General features: G+C 41.2%; 1 protein-coding gene across 2 annotated transcripts in view; it reads left to right on the top strand.

The window, feature by feature from the left end:
• LOC129093216 (RNA binding protein fox-1 homolog 3-like) overlaps window positions 1-16254 on the top strand; it is a 58913-nt gene extending 42659 nt beyond the window's left edge. For both annotated transcript variants that reach the window (XM_054601151.1, XM_054601150.1), the window contains exons 7-11: window positions 4554-4686; window positions 7138-7177; window positions 7355-7419; window positions 12415-12493; window positions 16210-16254. In XM_054601151.1, coding sequence (XP_054457126.1) covers window positions 4554-4686; window positions 7138-7177; window positions 7355-7419; window positions 12415-12493; window positions 16210-16254 — 362 coding nt within the window. The remainder of the gene's footprint in view (window positions 1-4553; window positions 4687-7137; window positions 7178-7354; window positions 7420-12414; window positions 12494-16209) is intronic.
• Window positions 16255-18344: the final 2090 nt, after the last annotated feature.

Raw genomic sequence — 18344 nt, 5'->3', positions numbered from 1 at the left:
TAGTCATCCATAACAGATACCTCTCAGAGGTCTGGCATCTGTTTGAGCTTACAGCCCACAGGTCATCAGTGGAGAGGGTTCAAACTGTCCTCATATACATTGTCTATTAATAATAATAATAATAATAATAATAATAATAATAATAATAATAAATTTTATTTATAATGCACTTATACATACGTGTCTATGAGCAAGGTGCTTTGCTACTTTTGAGTCTTTCTAAGTAAAATGATTTTGCTGTGCAGTAGCAGCTAGCTAGGTATCAGTCAAGAGTACTGGCAGACAACGAATGTTAGCAGATTGTAAATAGCTGTATTAAATACCCAGTTAGACTTCAAACCAGGAGGCAACCTCCGGTTCCGAAGAGTGAAGCCAATGTGGAAGGGTGTTAAAAACTTGCATTATCTACTGACCGGCAGGGGGCGACTCCTCTGGTTGTCAAAACTGCAGTCAGCCAACCAATAAGTGACGTCACCATGACTACGTCAGCTTCTTTTATACAGTCAATGCTTTAAACACATCATCTCAATGTTCAACTTGGTCTCCTACAAAATGACGTCCCTATACAACTAAACTGCATTCTTCTGTTTGAAGGGAAATATATTTTCCTCAGGTTATGATCGCTGTTTTAAACACATAAAACTTGGAATTAAAACTTAACAAAATGGCAACAAAACTACTCTGCAAGCAAAAAACTTTAGGGTTTGGCTTAAGTAAAGTACGTTCATCACATTATTCAAGCTACAGACGTAATTAAATTAAGTCAACATTGACTTGTTTCAAACGGGAGGCAAAGTGAAAGTGCTGTGTTTGTATGACCCATCCCAACCTAAAGATCAGATCATGTTATAGGCACCACATTAAAATATTGTTTAATCTCTTTTACAAAACAAGTTTGGGCATTCATTCACGTAATTTAGTTTCAAACAGCACAGGAAACAACTCTGAGGACTTCTAATTTAGTAATCCATCACCGTGATGGATTATACACCTTCACTGTGAACAGGAGCAGTTACATTTTGCATAATTGCAACGGAATACTAATATCAAGCCATTTTATTTTGAAAGGAGTTCATGTCTCCATACAGAAGACTTTCCATTATCTGCTTCTCTCACTTCTTCACCTCGGTCTCTAAAATAACATTGAAATCAATATCAAGCATTCCCTCTGGGGTTTTTAGCACTGTGTTAGTAAAAGCTTGATACCAGTTATAGCCTCTAGAGCTGCATGGAAATAAAATCACAATCATACACAGCTATAGTTTAAAATACACCCTTCGGAACACCAGGAGTGGACAGCATGTATTTCAGTATATTTATCTTGAAGAAGAAAGAATATTGAAATGTGACTCAGCATGGGAATGCAGGGATGATGTCAACAATGTATCTGTGTCCATGTTAGAATATCAACAGTAGTATGTGAGTCTTGAAATGTGTGATAACTGATGTAAAAGTTGTAACATGATTTTAACAACTAATGCAGAATACAAGTAACAGCTTTTGTCTGGAGTTGTGAATGTCTGAAGAAGTCTGTTTAGTGTGGCAAATGTCATAGAGGTAAGAATTATCCACTGTTCGTCAGTTAATAATAGGTGTGAGAATTAGATTAAGACTGAGATAGGTAGATAAACACTGAAAGAGATAGAAAAAGACTGACTGATCCCCTACCGAACAGCTTTACTTCCCATCGCCCTAGTTTTATGTAGGACAAAAGTGCTTCTGTTCTGTTGTCCTTTCTCTTCCATAGTCTCTAACTTCACAATGACCATACTTGTAACAAGGCAGTATTGTTAGCACAAAATGGCAAGTCAATCCAGAATCAATGGTGGAGACTCTGGACTCAGAAACATGACTTAGGGCAACAAGCACACCCCTCTATAATAATTAGGTTAATTAAATTGAAATAAAATACTATATAAAAAATATTTTATTTAAATTCAACATTTGTACTTTAAGGCAAAATAGCTAATATAATTTCTGAAACTAGGGCCCTCCTTGTCAGATCTCAAAAACAAGAACATTTGCATAAATATAAAATATTGTTCATCACTAGTTACAGCAAACACCTTATTAAAACCTTATTTAAACTCTAAAAAATGTATTTCTTGCATCGCAGCTTTACTCATAAAAACTAAATAAACATCTACTTCCAAATAAGAACAGCACTCTGATGCGCTGACTATATAAAACTATTATCATTTTAATTTATAGCGTGACGTAAATATAAAATATGATAAAAAATTCAATGTGCTTATTCTGAATACTCATATACCAATAACTGTATCAGACACATTGATTTTAACTGAAGATGACATGAACATAGTTAAGGTATTGTACTGTTAACTAAATACAGAATATTTTAATTACAGTCCTCATACTCTCTCTACATTGTTGTTCACACCAAAGAGCAAACCCGAATCCTGTTGAGTGATCAAGCTCTGATTTCTAAGGGATCTAATTGGTTACAGGTGTTCTCACAGGTGCATTCTGGGTGCAGGCGACTGATAATTGAGTGTAGGTATTTCAGTAGCAGTGTAGCAACAACACACACAGGCTTTTAGTTTTGAATGATGTATCTAATGGAGACAACTTTGTATAGTTATTTACAAAGAGTTGTTTTAGAATTTCAAACTTGGTGTAAAGTAGATAATGTGGATGTGGCTCACATACCTGATCAATAAAGTCTTGGCAAGTTGCCCAAAAAATAATATTCTACATTTCAAATTCTAAATTTCACTTATTTCAAAGGCAATATAGTTGAGTTCTCTGAATAAGCAGAATTAAAAATTGTCGCCCCAGCGTTTTTAAAATCATGCATGTGTGGTATTACTGTAATTTGCATGTTTTTCTTCTTTTGCTGCACATTACAAAAGACACGTACGCCCAGAATCCAGAGAGCTAATCTGTGCTGTTCCATTTTAGAGGAGGTTGAACTGCCCATATACACAGACCACTGTGGATAATTAGAGATCAGCCCTGGAGTGCATGAATGCCAGGCCATGCTGTCTATGTGTGTAAATGAAGGTCTGTGTGTGCGCGAGTGTGAGCATGTGTGTGTCGGTGTGTGTGAAGGCCTTGCTCCCCTGTTGACTGAAGGTTGAACAGGGACCTTCAGCTAAACCAGCTCGCATCACCATGCCACCCTGTGCCTGTAGGGGTGACCCTTGTGTGTGTGTGTGTGTGGTGTGTGTGAGTGATGAAGGATGGCCTTAGGCTGAATCTGCCTCTCCGAACAATACAGGCCATCTGCTTTGTGTCCCTGCTGCCAAACACTGAGCCCAACTCCATCAGGACTCTGTTCCTCTTTCCTGTCCCTGCCAGCTCACCTCTCTCCCTCACAGGAACACCACCTCTTGTTCCGTCCATTAATTTGGATATTTTGCTCTGTCCTGTCAGAAGTCAGCACTTTAGAATGTGCTTTTGTTGAACATGTGATCAAGTCTTTAATAGAGAGCAGGATTAAGACGCATTGCTTTTGTCCTAATCAGCATAGAAAATCTCACATTTTTATTATTTCTCGTAATGTCAAAATTGTCGTCCATGTCTGTATGTTTGATGTAAAGTACCCTGTGAGCTGCTGTATTTATTCACCATGCTATGTAAAAAAAAATCTTCAAAGCACATGTGGAAATGTGTTGCCTGTTCTAAAGCAAAAGAATGAGAGAGTACGTGATGTGTGAAGCAATCAGCAATTTTCCAGACAAATCAATATTTGATTTTGCGACTGCATATTAAATGTAAAGGTATAAATGTAAACCACATACATCCGGTTTAATGTAATAGTGTAGTCTGGATCTGTCTTGGGATCCATGCTGCTTAAAATAACACTTTCCTGGTGTTTTTCGCCTATGTTTACTTTTCTTCCACATAACAGATAACCTCAGCGAGCGAAATAATTCAATTGTGGTCTGGGACAATTTCACTAAACACTCAACAAATCCTGCATTACTGGTATTACCATGCTTTAAGAACTGGTAACCCACTGGGGTGAGGAAAACGACATCATCACAGTTTGCGCGTTGAGTGCAAAGGCTCCGGAAGTGAACTTGACTTCTGTCTTTACAGGGCTTGTATAGAGGCGGTTAAGTAGTCCATGAATACGACATTTGAGTTTTTAAAGTCAGTTACAATGACTTCTTGGCAGAGAGGTGGTTGGTCGGTGGAGTTTAGCCATTTACACTAGTAGTCTTCTTGCATCTTAGCAGTCCATTTAGTTTGCCAGGCCGCATTGAGCATAAAAGCCTTTGTGTACCGGTGGGATGCACGCTGTGATGTGCAGCTCAAACAACGTTGTGTCTGAAAGGGTCATGAGACGGTGCAGAGAGCCGTTGCAAATGATTAAAGGGGCTTTTCTTCTTTCCGACGAGAGGGTCCCAGAACAGAGGATGCATTGAATTGATTTGAAACGAAATGTTTGTGAATTCTCCCCGTAGTGTTGTACCTTATTGCGCTCTGACCTCCTCTCTCTCTCTCTCTCTCTCTCTCTCTCTCTCTCTCTATCTCTCTGGATGTATCTCTCTCTCTATCTCTCTGGATGTATCTCTCTCTCTCAGTCACAGGGTTTCCTTACCCCAGTACAGGAGCAGCTGTGGCCTACAGAGGGGCCCATTTAAGAGGGAGGGGTCGCGCAGTCTACAACACATTCCGTGCTGCACCTCCTCCTCCACCTATCCCTGCATATGGAGCGTGAGTGCCTGCTCACAGACACGCACACACACACAAACACACACACACACACACACACACACACACACACACACACACACACACACACACACACACACACACACACACACATTCAAGTGAAACACAGGTAATCAGATAAACACTTTATGACACGTCTTCAAGAGAAAAACATGCAAACATGCTACTGCACAAATGGACTACACAGCGTTACTCAGACACAGAATCTAACATGCACAGGCACGCACACACACACAAATAAATACATACTCACACTTACACACATGCAGTAGCAGAAGAATGGCGAGTGGAAAACAAAAAGGCTGCCTTCTAATAGAGCGGAAAATTGCTCTTTGATTCCAGAATGGCCGAATTTGTCTCTCTTTTTTCTTATGTGTCATTCTTTATTCGGCTGTGAATGGACTACTAAGACCTGCACTGCACACTTCAATAGGCCCGCTCCAGAGAGAGCAAGAGACCTAGTGAAAGTGAAGGGGGAGACATGGAGAGAGAGAGAGAGAGAGAGAGAGAGAGAATAGATGTCTGAGAGAGTGTGTTAGGGTTGAGAGGAAAAAAATTAGAAGAAGAGAAAGGAGGCTGAGAGAAAAATAACGGATGAATGGTGCCGTTTGACCACGTGGAACTACTGAATTTGTCATTTTTTTATTTAACAGTTCATAGTTTAAAACTGAAACTACTTGTAATGTTTTATTCAGAAAAACAACAAATGAAAGCATCGACAATGAAAGGAAATAGATTGTTCTGCTCGGTTTGGATGTAAGTAGCTTCAAACTGAGAAACATGTAGCGCTTGAAGTGAACTGTCTGGTAACAGCTGACTATGACTTGTGAATGTTATGAAAAATGCATGGTTTCTGCATTACTGTCACTTCAACGTCCCTCTTAAAGTAAATGTCATTGCCTGCTCATGTCAACACAGGCGTCCACTTGGACAATCGCGCAACACCGAAATTTCAAGTTCTGTCAATGCTCCTTTAAAAAGGCCTCTGCATCATGCATGAGCTACAAACACGACCCAGGGCTTTTATGCTTCAAAATATTATGTGAAGTAGCAACAAGTGTTGTAGCAAGTATACAAAACAGGGCAGTGTGCATCACATAACTTCTCAATGCTGAAAGACTGTTTGAAGAACCAGGGAAAAATTATGCAAGCGGAGGTCATTTGTCTGCACAGTGCATCGAGACACTTGTTTCTACATTTTTTAACCAACCGGGAAGTAATTTGCATACTGAAGAGTACAGCTTTCCCCCCAGAAAAGAGCTAGCTTTTGTGCTTAGTTACAAATGCTTTGGGTGGACCTCTCTATCTCGAGAACTTGAAATAACTGCTAGCTTTACTTCTGAATAATTCAAACCAACAGCGAAGATAAATTCTTCATTGTTCTACCCCATGACCTACTTCTTTCTCTCTGGGAATGAAGCACAATTACAAGAGAAAAGGAAAACAGATCTAGTGGGTCTTGCTGCAGGAGGTTAAATAATGTCACCATCAACTTGCAAATAGTTGTGCCACAGATGTTGCACTTGTATAAAATGGCCATCTTGAGTTTGTGTGCACATGTGTTGGACACTCTTTTGTAATCTGAAAGTTGCAGCTCACACAGGATGCACATGTGTCTGCTGCCCCCACTTGTCCCTGATGAAGTCTGCCATCGATGTCCTCGATGGCAGACTTCATCAAGGATCCTAGACCCAAACTGAATCACCTTTAAGCACAATCACATTGCCTTTTAGCAGAAGTGACATAATGTCAGAACAGACAGAACATTCATATTGTACTTCTTTAGTTAGTTAAAGTTACAGCGAGGAACTTTTGACTGGTTATAAAACAGTCTCATTGTAATAGTGATGTCTTTATATGATCTGTATAAATAAACAACACCATCTTAATGATATCATTGCTGCCACCGGGTCGGATTCAGCATAAAATCAGACATTAGCATCGTCAGCTCAGACAGCAGCAGGGCCTCTAGCAGCGATCTGCACACAGTGGACACACTGATCTGGCTTCACTGCAGGATTTGACCTACAGTCAAAGCTCCAGGAGGAGCAGAGCTCAGCGCCCAGCAGCAGATCCTCCTCCTCTGGCCAGGAGCAGAACTTCTCCTCGCTGCTCTGCTGGGAGTCAACACCAACACCAACACCAAGGTGGTATTGCCGGGCCAGCTGGAGGGAAGGGAGGCACAGAGGAACCAGAAACAGAACTGAGAGGGGCAGATTGTCAGAACCTGATACAGTACAATTAGAGGTTTACTTAAAGGAATCTGGTGATAGGAAACACTACCGCTTTTGTCCACAGGGACCGCCAAAACCAACACAAAACGAAAGCTCCTTGTAGTTACTACAAGAGATCCTCAACCAAAACCCCATAATACCATCAGTTTACTTCAGTGCTGAAAATAAATGTCTAATGTGTGACCTCTTCTATCAACAGTGTGGTGTACCAGGATGGCTTTTATGGAGCAGAAATATATGTAAGTCAAAATCCGTTTATATATATTTAGATTTTTTCCTCAGGAAGTCTTTCACTATGATGAGTCGAGAAAAGAATGTCTCTTCACTATTTGATTCAAAATTCACCTAAAGTCAGTTGTTGTACTGTACCTGGATGTTGGTTTGAGGTGGTATTGAGTCCCTCTGTCTCTCCTCAGGGAGGGTATGCAGCGTACAGATATGCCCAGCCAGCTGGTACTGCTGCAGCTGCTTACAGTGACAGGTATGTTGGCAGCCTTCTTCCTTCTGAGTGTCACTTTAAGGCACTCTGTTTACACTGCATTGTAGATAATCATCATCATTTTATATCCTGTACCTGACTAAAAAACAGACGTTTTGATAGATGGTGGCTCACCTGAAAGAAACGTAGCTTCTTTCTTAATATAAGTAATAATAGTTATTTATTAAATAATTTAAATCTTTAGTTATAATCTACTGAATGCTCAATATATTTGAAACCCCAGTTTGTCCACAGATTTAGATAAGTGGACAAGTAGCACAGCAGGGGCAATGAGGTTTTGTCACAAATACTTCAACAACACTCCATCTATTAGGCGAGTTTTTTTCCATTTTCCTGTTGTTTATTCTTCACGCCTCAGGTGTGAAAAGTTCTTTAACAGTAGGAATAACAGAAAGGCTCTAAAAGAGTGTGCTTAGTCTAAGTATTATTTTCCATGGTCACATTTAAACAATTAATATGTAACTGTAATCGCCATGTAATGGAGTGCTGTGTATATGTTAGGAGTCCTGTTTTAAACCCAGCATGGACATATTGATATAAAAAAAGAAAAATGTTTGTGATCTATAAAAATGTATCTAATGCTCTTTATTGTAAACTCAGTACTATGTCGATGTTGGGATCCTCAATGATGACTGAATTTGTCCAGCGATCTTATTGTTCAGTAGTTGTCAAGTAGACAAGTTTTGATCTGATCCTGTGAACTTGACCTGGTTACCCAAGCAGAGGTTACCATGGTGATGTATCCCCATTAACGGTGAGCCAGTTCTGTGATGCTGGAACAACTTGAGATAAGACGTTCATGTTGCCTTGTGATGCAGGCCACAGGAGTAGATGTGGTCACGCTGTATGCAGCCTGACCAACTCCACGGAGGCTCACCTGGACAGATGATGAGCAGAACTAAAGACGATTTAACATCCTGCCACGGGGCTCTGAGGCAGCATATGTGAGGCAGGAGAGAGCAGTTTGATCCACTCCATCTTTCAATTGTAGTTCGCCTTGGAGCTGCCTGTCACCCCCCTCAACTCTGATCCCTGAACCTCCGCGGCCCGGTCCCCTTCCTGCCCAGAGCTGCTGCTCTCCTCCCTGTGCAACTGTCCTCTGCAGTCTGCTAGTGATTGCTCCAGCTCAAAAGTGATATGTGTTTATAGAAAACATGGGTGTTTGTGTGCGTGTTGTGTGCATCCGCTTCCACTGCTGTCTACAGTAGGTGTGTGTGTGTGTGTGTGTGGTGTGTGTGTGTGTGTGTGTGTGTGTGTGTGTGTGTGTGTGTGTGTGTGTGTGTGTGTGTGTGTGTGTGACGGTGCTTGGGGAGCTAATCTTAGGGAGATTGAGCATGTCAGGGCCGATAAGAAACAGCACAGCAGGAGCCTGTAGGCCTCCGATAATGTAAGATTTATCAGAGGCATGGAGCGAGCGCTGTGCTCCGGAGGATTATGAACACAGCAGAGAGGAGCGGAGTGGGTGAGGGGGCACGTCTCTCTCCACAAGACTTATTTTGTTCCCTTTCTTTTTCCCCTCTCACATGTTCCCTCTTTCTCACCGTTATTCGCCCTCACTCTGTGGCTGCAGTATAACCCCCCTTTACCGTCTCCACTCTTACACTGTGTCCCTCTCTTTCTATTTTTGAGGCTCTCCTGATTTAAAGGGAAGCCCAGGCGGTGAGGTGGAGGTGAGGCGGAGTTGAGAGGAGATGGGGCAGAGGCTGGGGAGTGATGGAGGAGTTATATTCATTGTGTGATAAGAGGGGCTCTATACAGAGTGGATGGGCTGGGGACAGAGAGACCCCACCGCTATTTTGTATCTCTAGAGGGTGCACACACACACACACACACACACACACACACACACACACACACACACACACACACACACACACACAGTCTACACTTGAGACCATCTAAGAAGAGGCCAAATGCAGTCAGGATTGACCATCAAATTCCCCCGTCCATCTTCCGTCAGCCCTCACTGACAGAAGCCTTTAACAGCCACACCCCTGGAGACACCACGTCATTAGGGGTTCACCTGTACAATCTGCTGTGTATTGCACCTGGACTGTGTGTAACAAAATGGTATTATTTTACTGTTTTTATCTATACCATAAAGAGTCATGCTGCAATAGCACTGTAACTATGGAAACAGACAACAATCACTGGATTACTATCAATGCTGAGGAAAATGTATTTACAATTATTTAGGAACATATGTCACACCATTTCACAAGAAAAAAGGATTCCATAAATCTGTGGGTCAGATTGAAGTCTAATAAAACAATGAAAGTGATTGATCAATGATGAAAAACATAATTTCCTTCCTTCCTTCCTTCCTTCCTCCTCCCATGCACACTCCACTACCATCCTTTTCCTAGGTCTCCCTCTGTAACACATAGTCTAACACATAGCGGTGCACCCCCGCAGCCTCTTATCTTTGCCCTCCAGACCTACGTTGGCTTCCCTTTACTCTTCGAGGAGAATAAACAAAGAAGACAGGGAGAGAGGAATATAAATAAAGCGGTCTGGTGGCATCAGAGAAAGAGGGATGGAGGGGTGGAATGAGAGAGGAGAGGAGCGTTGAGGGAGGGGATTAGTTCCAAGCCAGTGCTGGTGAAAAGACTGGAGTATAAGCCCCAGGAGACAGAGACAGAGAGATGCAGGGGGAGATGGCAGTCAGGGGGCACATAGAGTGGAGGAGGAGAGAAGGAGGTGAAGAAAAAGAAGATTGGCATAGCAGGGGGGAAGGTATTGGACACCATCAGAGAAATCATTTCCTTCTTTCTTTTAGCCTCCTGCTTCTAGATATGCTTTTCCTTTCCAAACCTATATTTGCTTTTCTTCCACACATGCCGTCCGTCTCTGTTTCCACGCCATGAAAGATGATTTTTCTAATGTTTCTCTTTATTCATAATCTAATTTCTTACTCCCTTCAGCCATCTACTATTATCACTCTGCCCATTTATTTTCTTATCTTTCTCTCTCTTTTTTTCCTTCTCTGGTTGACGTTACTTTTATTGCAATCCCTCCCCATCATCTGGGAGATAAAACACTTGTCCCCTTTTTCTCATAAAACAAATCATTGCAATCACACACTCTCACCTTTACAACGTACATTTATAGCGAGACATCGATTGCATTTTCATCCCATAGGCCTGTTCTTAGCGTGAGTGAGAGGAGGAAATGATTATAGATCTCTCCTCCGGACCCCAGTTAAAATCGACGACCCAATACCTTATGTGTCTCATGCATACTCATTGTGGTTGGTTGGCACTCCCTATCCATTATCAGACCTATTCCATCAAAGCCAACATGCACAAGGTTTATGTCTGGTGGTTGGAGTTGGGGAAGGAGGAAACAATTAACAGAGTATTTCCCAACTGATTAAATTCCCTTTTGATTTGTACTGCTTCAAAGAATCCATATAGTTTTATGTTTCGGGCATAAGTCAAAATGTCATTTTGAACATCAATCTACTGCCTCATAGGCATAAACTGAGCTGCTGAGCCTAACCTAAGCTAACTTTTAGGAGTTAGCAGGAGATAAATATAGGATTGCATATGTCCACACTGGGAAGAGCTGAAAATATAATATAGAAAACTAAAAATAACAATCAGCTTGTATAAATAAATTAAGCATTAAAACTCATTTTTAAAATGTTTGGAATGTTATCACTCTACCCAGAACCGTACCCAGAACTGTATAACCACATGGAGTTAGGTGTAGATGCATGATCCTCGACACCAGCTTGGATCTATAGCCTTTATTATTTAATTAGATGTTAAGCTTCCTTGGTTCATAATCCTTTTTAAGAAAATGAAATTCCCAATCTAGTTGACACACATCACAGGGGGAGGGTGCTGTTCCAGCATACAGATACTGAATGGTTTCTGGGGCAAGTTCTAATAGTGCTGCCATGTGTATTGTACTGGTGGCTGATGTGTGTACCTGAAGGGTTCTTAAAGGTAACAAATACACACAAACACAATTCAAAGACAGCGAGACAACCAGGGGCTCAAAAGAAGCCCACAGCTCTCATCTGCCCCCGGGTCCTCTAGCACAGTCATTCCCAAATTTTCTTTTAACATATATCGTTTCTACATGGCTGGTTTACCTTTTCCTGGTCATATAAGGTGATGCAGAAGTTGTTCATTATCTGAGTAAGGAGAGATCTAAAAACCCTGCAGCAGTCTCCACCTGGTCGCGAGATCTTTTCTGGGGGTCACCAGATGGTTGTGACAAAAAAATAAAATAACATTTAAAGTAAAGTAACATTTTGGACTGAGGTTTTTTACATTACATTGCCTGTTACAGTGATGTCATTTTCCTCAGAATAGATTTTATTGATTTATATGATTTTTCTCTACCCCTCTTTCTTCCCTGTTATCTCCCTTCTATCTGTGAATTGCCACAATTGGAAACTTTAAGAAATAGGGCTGAAAGTTCTTTTTACCCAAACAAGCAAGCAGGCTAAGAAACCGCGGCGTATGTGTTCTGTATATCTGTCTGTCTATTGATCTTATCCTCTCAGTTTCAGTACCATGGACAGCGCCCACGCAATAACCCCTTAATTAAGCCACACACATTTTCCCATCTCACAGCAAAAACACCCACTTGCTTAGCTGTGGGGCTTACAGTAGTCACATACCCAAATGTATAGACACCAAAAAGTATTAAATCAATTGCCAGCATACAGTGCATCTACCGCAACATGTGGGGCTATGGAGGTGCAAACAGTTCATGAGTAATCAATGTGTTCGTGATCACCAACCTGATTATTCAGGGGGTCGCAACTGGAAAAGGTTGAGAGCTAGTTCGCTGGAGGGATACCGCCATGCTTGATAAATGCAGCCCTGATGTTTGCAATAAATGTATAGATTGTGTTAACTACATCTGTCTGGTGAACATCAGGGAGAAGCTGTCAGACTTAAGGTTTTTCTACTATGTTGTCACAGTAAACACTGTTTGTGTCTGTTTTCTCCTCTATAGTTATGGCAGAGTCTATGCAACAGCAGACCCATATCACCATACGATTGGTCCTGCAGCCACATACAGTGTGGGCACTATGGTGAGTCTGCTCCATGTTTCTTAGCTGCTGACTGACTGTATGTGGTATCATGATGAACAGGTGCAGCGTCCTCAAGCTGTTTTTGTCTTTGATACCACACTGTATGACACACCTGCACACATGGATGTTTATTTTACAGGTTTTTACCAATTCCACACCAGAAAAGGTGCACTCAATTATTTATACAATATGAATTACTATCAATAAATGAATAACTCAATTGAATAATTTGCTGACAGGCTTTGTTAATAATCTAGGAAGATGTTTGAAACAAATCTATTTTTACTCCTGTACTGGTTGTTCCTGTGAGTTGTGTTTCCCTTTGAGAGACCCATTTTAATGTTTGATGTAAATCTTTGCCACTCCAGTAAATGAAAAAGGGACATTGCCTTATTCTCAAACTCCCCATCCAATTTCATTGGCTGAAAGCTTCTTGCTTGAAATCCAATCGAGACTGGGAATTCCTCCCAACTGAAAACAGTCTCCTCAAATTTAGCAGGTGGGAGAGTCGAATGGTTAATGTTTGTTTTTAGCTAGCTTTGCAGCTAACATCAAAGATGAAAAAAAATCTTTCCAAAGAAAGAAATAGAGCACCCCAGAAGATGGGGGAGAAACTGAGAGCACAATTTGTTTTCTTACGTGGGTGTGGGTAGGGACTTCTGCTAAAGATTAACGACCATCTAGTAAATGCTTCGACGTGCCGTGGGAGATAAAAGTAGGAGAGAAAGATGGAGCACAAAAGGAGGAAAAGTAGGAGAAGGAGAATTAAAGTTCTCGGTAGCAAACCTGCTGCAGCCGGAGCTGCTGCTCTGGTGAAGCGTCTTGGAGAGATGAGATGAGGGTTGATGGTGACGTGCTTCTGATGACGGAGATCGAAAGCGCCACCGCCCCCCCATGTGTCCCCCAAACTGCCCCCATTCCTCCCCTAGTGCAGCTGCTAGCTAAAAGCCTTCATTAATTACAACATTTTTTCCTCTTGATTTACTTAACTAAAACAGTGGCCTCTGTTTTCCTCCTTATTACGCTACACGTTCTTCTCTCGTCTTCAAATTACTCCTCCCTTTTCCCCCACTCTTCAATATCCGAACCCCTCTTTACCAATGTTTACTCCTTATTCTCAATCAATTATAGACATAAATCATGAACTTAAACTGTGTCATGCTTCACATTCTGAACTTAATCCCCAAACCTGACCAAACTTCTCAAGTCAAGGTAATAATGATGTGACTGATAAACACAGAATTATTGGTTCTTTATTGTGGTTCTTCTATTTTTCTACGTAAAGAGTAAATATTGATTAAGATTGATTAGTGCTTCTTTCAGGTCCTGTAAGTTTTGGATGTATACAGGATGCCACGTTTTGGACTAGGTTGGCCGCCTCTTGTGGGATGATGTTGTTGTCAGACGTGTAGTTCAGGATTCACGGACAGGACTCGGTTACGAAGTCTCGGAATAGGTGTGACGCTACAGGTACCAGGTGTTTTTCCATAAAGGGGGCCTTGTTGGTATGAATGAGGTGGATACTTTCACACAGTGCTAACGTCTGTGTGGAGCCTCCAAGTATTCAACTAATTATGTCCACATTGGACTATTCTGCACATCACAATGTACACCCGATGCTAACATGCATTGACAGTGCAGGACGTAGCGTGTCCTCTATGCATCTAGGTGGAAAGTAAGGCTGTGGAGGTCGGCTGGTGGAGAGGATGTAACGTGTCAGACTTTCGTGCAGAAGACCAGAGTCTGATGTCACATCACAGAGCTGCAATTATAATGCTCACCTGTTGAGTTAACCTTCACCATGGTCTTTAGCTCAACTCTTTTTCAAGCCTTTCAGTTACCTTACCCAACCAATACCTTTATAGCTTATTGACACAATAGTTTAGTTTTTAGTTATTTAATAGTTTATATGACATAAGCATGATATATCCTGGACTAACATAGGAAATCCACTGACCTACACATCAGTCTGACCAGAGGAGTTGGGTAGTACTACTGCACATGTAAAAAAACAAAGTTTTAGTGGCTCTAGAGGGAACTGATAAACATCCACAAGTTTGAAAATGAAATCTGGGGATTTTAGAGCTCACCAGACCTCTGTAGCCTGCTGCTCATCACTGCCCTAGGCTACATCATCTGCTACTAGAATTACAAACCTGAATCTCCAACCGACCTCGGCAGTCAAGTTGCATTTTGGGTAATGTTGGTGCCGGGTTGTGACAAGATAGAAGAATGCGTTAAATAAAAAAGACGATAAGACGACAACCATGCTAGTCTCAAATATTGTGGAAAGAATTTATTTATTTATTTATTGTTGATGGATTTTTTTATAAGTTGACATTGGGAGTTCTTCTGAGGTTTAAAGAATTGTATTATTGTTATATTGGCATTCTTGTCGGGCTTTTAGGTTCGTCTGAACAGAGGACATGGAGAGAGATACAGACACAATTTTCCCTCAGTCTCTATTCAACTACACAGAGGGAAAGAGAATATGGAAACCATTGTGGCTTTGTCTGGAAAAACAGTAACGGTATCGTAGATGCCTCTGACACAGCCTGAGTTCCATGATCAGGTATAGGCGAGTATGCGAGACAATGCACCAATCTGATATAACATTATCATATGGTAAATCAGGTTACACTACACAGGAACAACACATGTTTGCAATTCTCAACTGGGGTTAGAAGGAAGCGAGATGTCTCACTCATTAGCTACTTTCACCATCAGCTCTGGAAAAAAAGATGGCTGCGTCTGAAATGGATGAGGGAAGTGGCTAATGAGTGAGCCATCTCACTTCTTTCCCCTCTTTGAGAGTAGAACACGGCATGTGCTGTGCCAATAAAGCAGGTGCTAGCAAAGAGTGTAATGTTAGCCAGGGCTAGCAAAATGTCAGACATTGTGCAATATTTTACACTGGAAAATCCCACCAGTCAAAGGGCAACATGTTTTTAACAAACTAGTATCGGATCGGTATCGTCAGATATGCAAGTTCAGGTATCAGAATTTGTATCATAAGGAAAAAATTGTATAGGAAATAATTAAATAACTTTGCTTTCATTCCTTTTTATTGAATGACCTGGTTTATCGGCTGTGTATACCTTAAAGAGACAAGCCAGGATGGTTCAAGGAGCAGTTGCGTATTGTTATTATTTGGTCGTGGATTCACTGGAGAGCTTGTAAAATGTCTAGTGTGTGCTGTTCTTAATGCCAGTAGCAGCACTGTTTTTTCAGCTCACCTAGCTTGTATGTGTCTCTCGCTGGTGGTTTTTACAATCAATGTTTCATTTCAGAGATATTAAAGCTTAAAGACGTGTGTTTTAAATGCTTCAGGTGTGTCATTAGATGCCAGAATAGCAATGATGGTTGTCTCATGTTCGTCTTACCTCAGCTGTGTTGGGTCATTTCTGGTACAAACTGAGACTTTTTGGCCTAAGATGAAAGGAGCTTTTAGTGATTCAGTGACTTATTTATGGTCATTTTTGTTTTATTGGCTGAATGCTATCAAGTATCAAACAAAAAACAACTTGGATCCCATTCTTCTACTTCACAAATTCACCAACTACCTTGTGCAAAAAATCTTCTCAATTAAACAAAAGACAAGTGGGAAAAGGGAGGAACGTTTCTTTAGGGGAAAGAGAGAAGTTCATTTTTATATTAATATTACAAAGATTCTACATTGAATACTGATTGGAGCTTTTTCATCTTTGATGTTGCAGGCTAGCCTTTACAGAGGAGGGTGCAGTCGCTTCACTCCCTACTAGAAAAGAGAGAGGCACGGCCCCTTTCCCTTCCCGCAAAACAGACACAAAAAAACAGCAGCAAATGAAATGACTAGATAGCCATCTTCACCCTCTTCATGGAAAACTAAAAACAAAATGCTTCAAGGTGGCAGATGTGACCCTGAAACTCCAGAATCACTCTGAAGTTGCTTCCCCATTTACAGAGTGTACACATTGTCATACATTGATGTATTGTACTTATTTTGGAAAAGAACATTTTGTTACTCTGTGTTGACTTGAATGTGTTTGTATTAACGTGTGTGGTGGTAAGAAAGAGAAAAACAGTCAATGTAGACAAAGGAGGGAAAGAGTAGAAATGTGAGGCTTATAGTCTCTCTCCGTCTCACTCTTTTCCTCTCCAACTTATTGGTCTGCAACTCAGCTCCTTCGGGGTGGCCTTTTACGCTAGTTTTATTTCCATTTAATTTCCCTACCTTTATTGTTTCAATTAGTCATTTCCCCCATATACATAAAAAACGCTAATGTTCAGCAATTCCAATTTGAGCAACAAATTTCAGATTGGATTTATTAAGTAAATGATACAGCCATTCCACCCCCCTCAGAGAACTGGCTCCATTCTAAGTGAGCCAATAACTGGAGCTGAGTTTCAGACCGGCTAAATGGGAGTCAGAGCTTTTCAGCCCAAAGGGGGTGAAGCCACAACAAATTGCTACCAGGAAGTGATGCATTGTGAAACCCAGAAGGTGAGAGGAAGAGCGTGATGTATTACTGAATCTGAATGCAGGAGGAAGTGATGTATTAGCAGGGTGTGAACCAAGAGCTATGACAGCCATTGAAAAAATAGGCTGCAGTGTGTTAGAGCCCATTGATCGTTGGCATAGTGCCAGAGGCAGGAGGTATCCCATTACTGCTGAATGGCTTTAAAAGAGAAAACCACATTATTTCTGTTTCATGTCTCGTCACGTCCTGCTCACGCTAAGCAATAATCCCTCAATTGCTCAATATGTATTTGGAGGAATACTGACAAGCATGCTTGACCCCTTAGTGAACAGATGGCAGGGTCTAATCCTCTTGAATTTAGTTTTAATACTTACAAACACATCTTAATATCATCTTAAAGCTGCATTTGTTCCATTTTGCCCACTATGGCCAGCATATTTCAGCATATTTCACAGGCTAACGTGTTAGCCATAGCAGTTGTCTACTTAACACATCATTCATTCATCATTCATTTGTCAGTTGTGTTGGTGTCCACCTGATGAACTCAAGTCCATCAATATCACCACTTATTTACTACAAATGCACTACTATATATATATATAAAGCTCTGGTTTGGTCTACACTAGCCTGATGATCAGACTGAAATTAAAACCCAACCAGGGGAGGTTTCACTGTCATCACCTACACGTAACTCAATTTGTTTATCTGACATTTTGGCCAGTTAATCTGAGACAGGGTTTGATGAAATCAGCTGAGACTCATTGACCTCATACCTTAAATAAAAGCTGAAACTGGCACAGGGCTCCATGGAGCAGTGTTGGGTCATAGTTCTGACGCCATGGTGTCCCAGAGTCATTTCATCCAGTGTGTGATTTGTGTTCACTGGGCGGACAGTGAATTGGTACATCCTCTGCTGGGATGATCAATCTGGATGGGACTGCTCCCTAAAATACAGTCTGATTATCTGGGGAGAGCTTTCATTCAGGCTGTGAATCATCAGTTGAGGAGCCCCTGAGTTGAGCATCATGATGTCAGTTGTAACACGGTACTAAGACAATGAAAGGCTACAAAGTTTTATAAACCTAGTCATGTTGTAAAGTATACACACCTGCCAACCTAATTATGATTAAAATACAAGCACACCTCCTTTATACTGTGACATGCGGCCTGTTTCCTCACCCTCGTTTCTGCACACGACTGAAGCTTCAGGGAATGGACCAGACCAGACCAGACCCTCGCCCCCATCTTCTATACTGTCTGGTATGGTCAGCTGACAGCATTGTCACTAAAGGTGTATGTTAAGTGACTGCCCCATCACAGATATTCAAAGCAACTAGATTAAACACAACTATGATTACTGTTGCTTGTCTCCCCAAGTATGTTGACCAGCT

This window comes from Anoplopoma fimbria, chromosome 7 (assembly GCF_027596085.1).
Source record: "Anoplopoma fimbria isolate UVic2021 breed Golden Eagle Sablefish chromosome 7, Afim_UVic_2022, whole genome shotgun sequence".
Classification (NCBI taxonomy): domain Eukaryota; kingdom Metazoa; phylum Chordata; class Actinopteri; order Perciformes; family Anoplopomatidae; genus Anoplopoma; species Anoplopoma fimbria.
The sequence above is the reverse complement of the archived record's forward strand: the minus strand, read 5'-3'. Positions and strand labels throughout refer to the sequence as shown.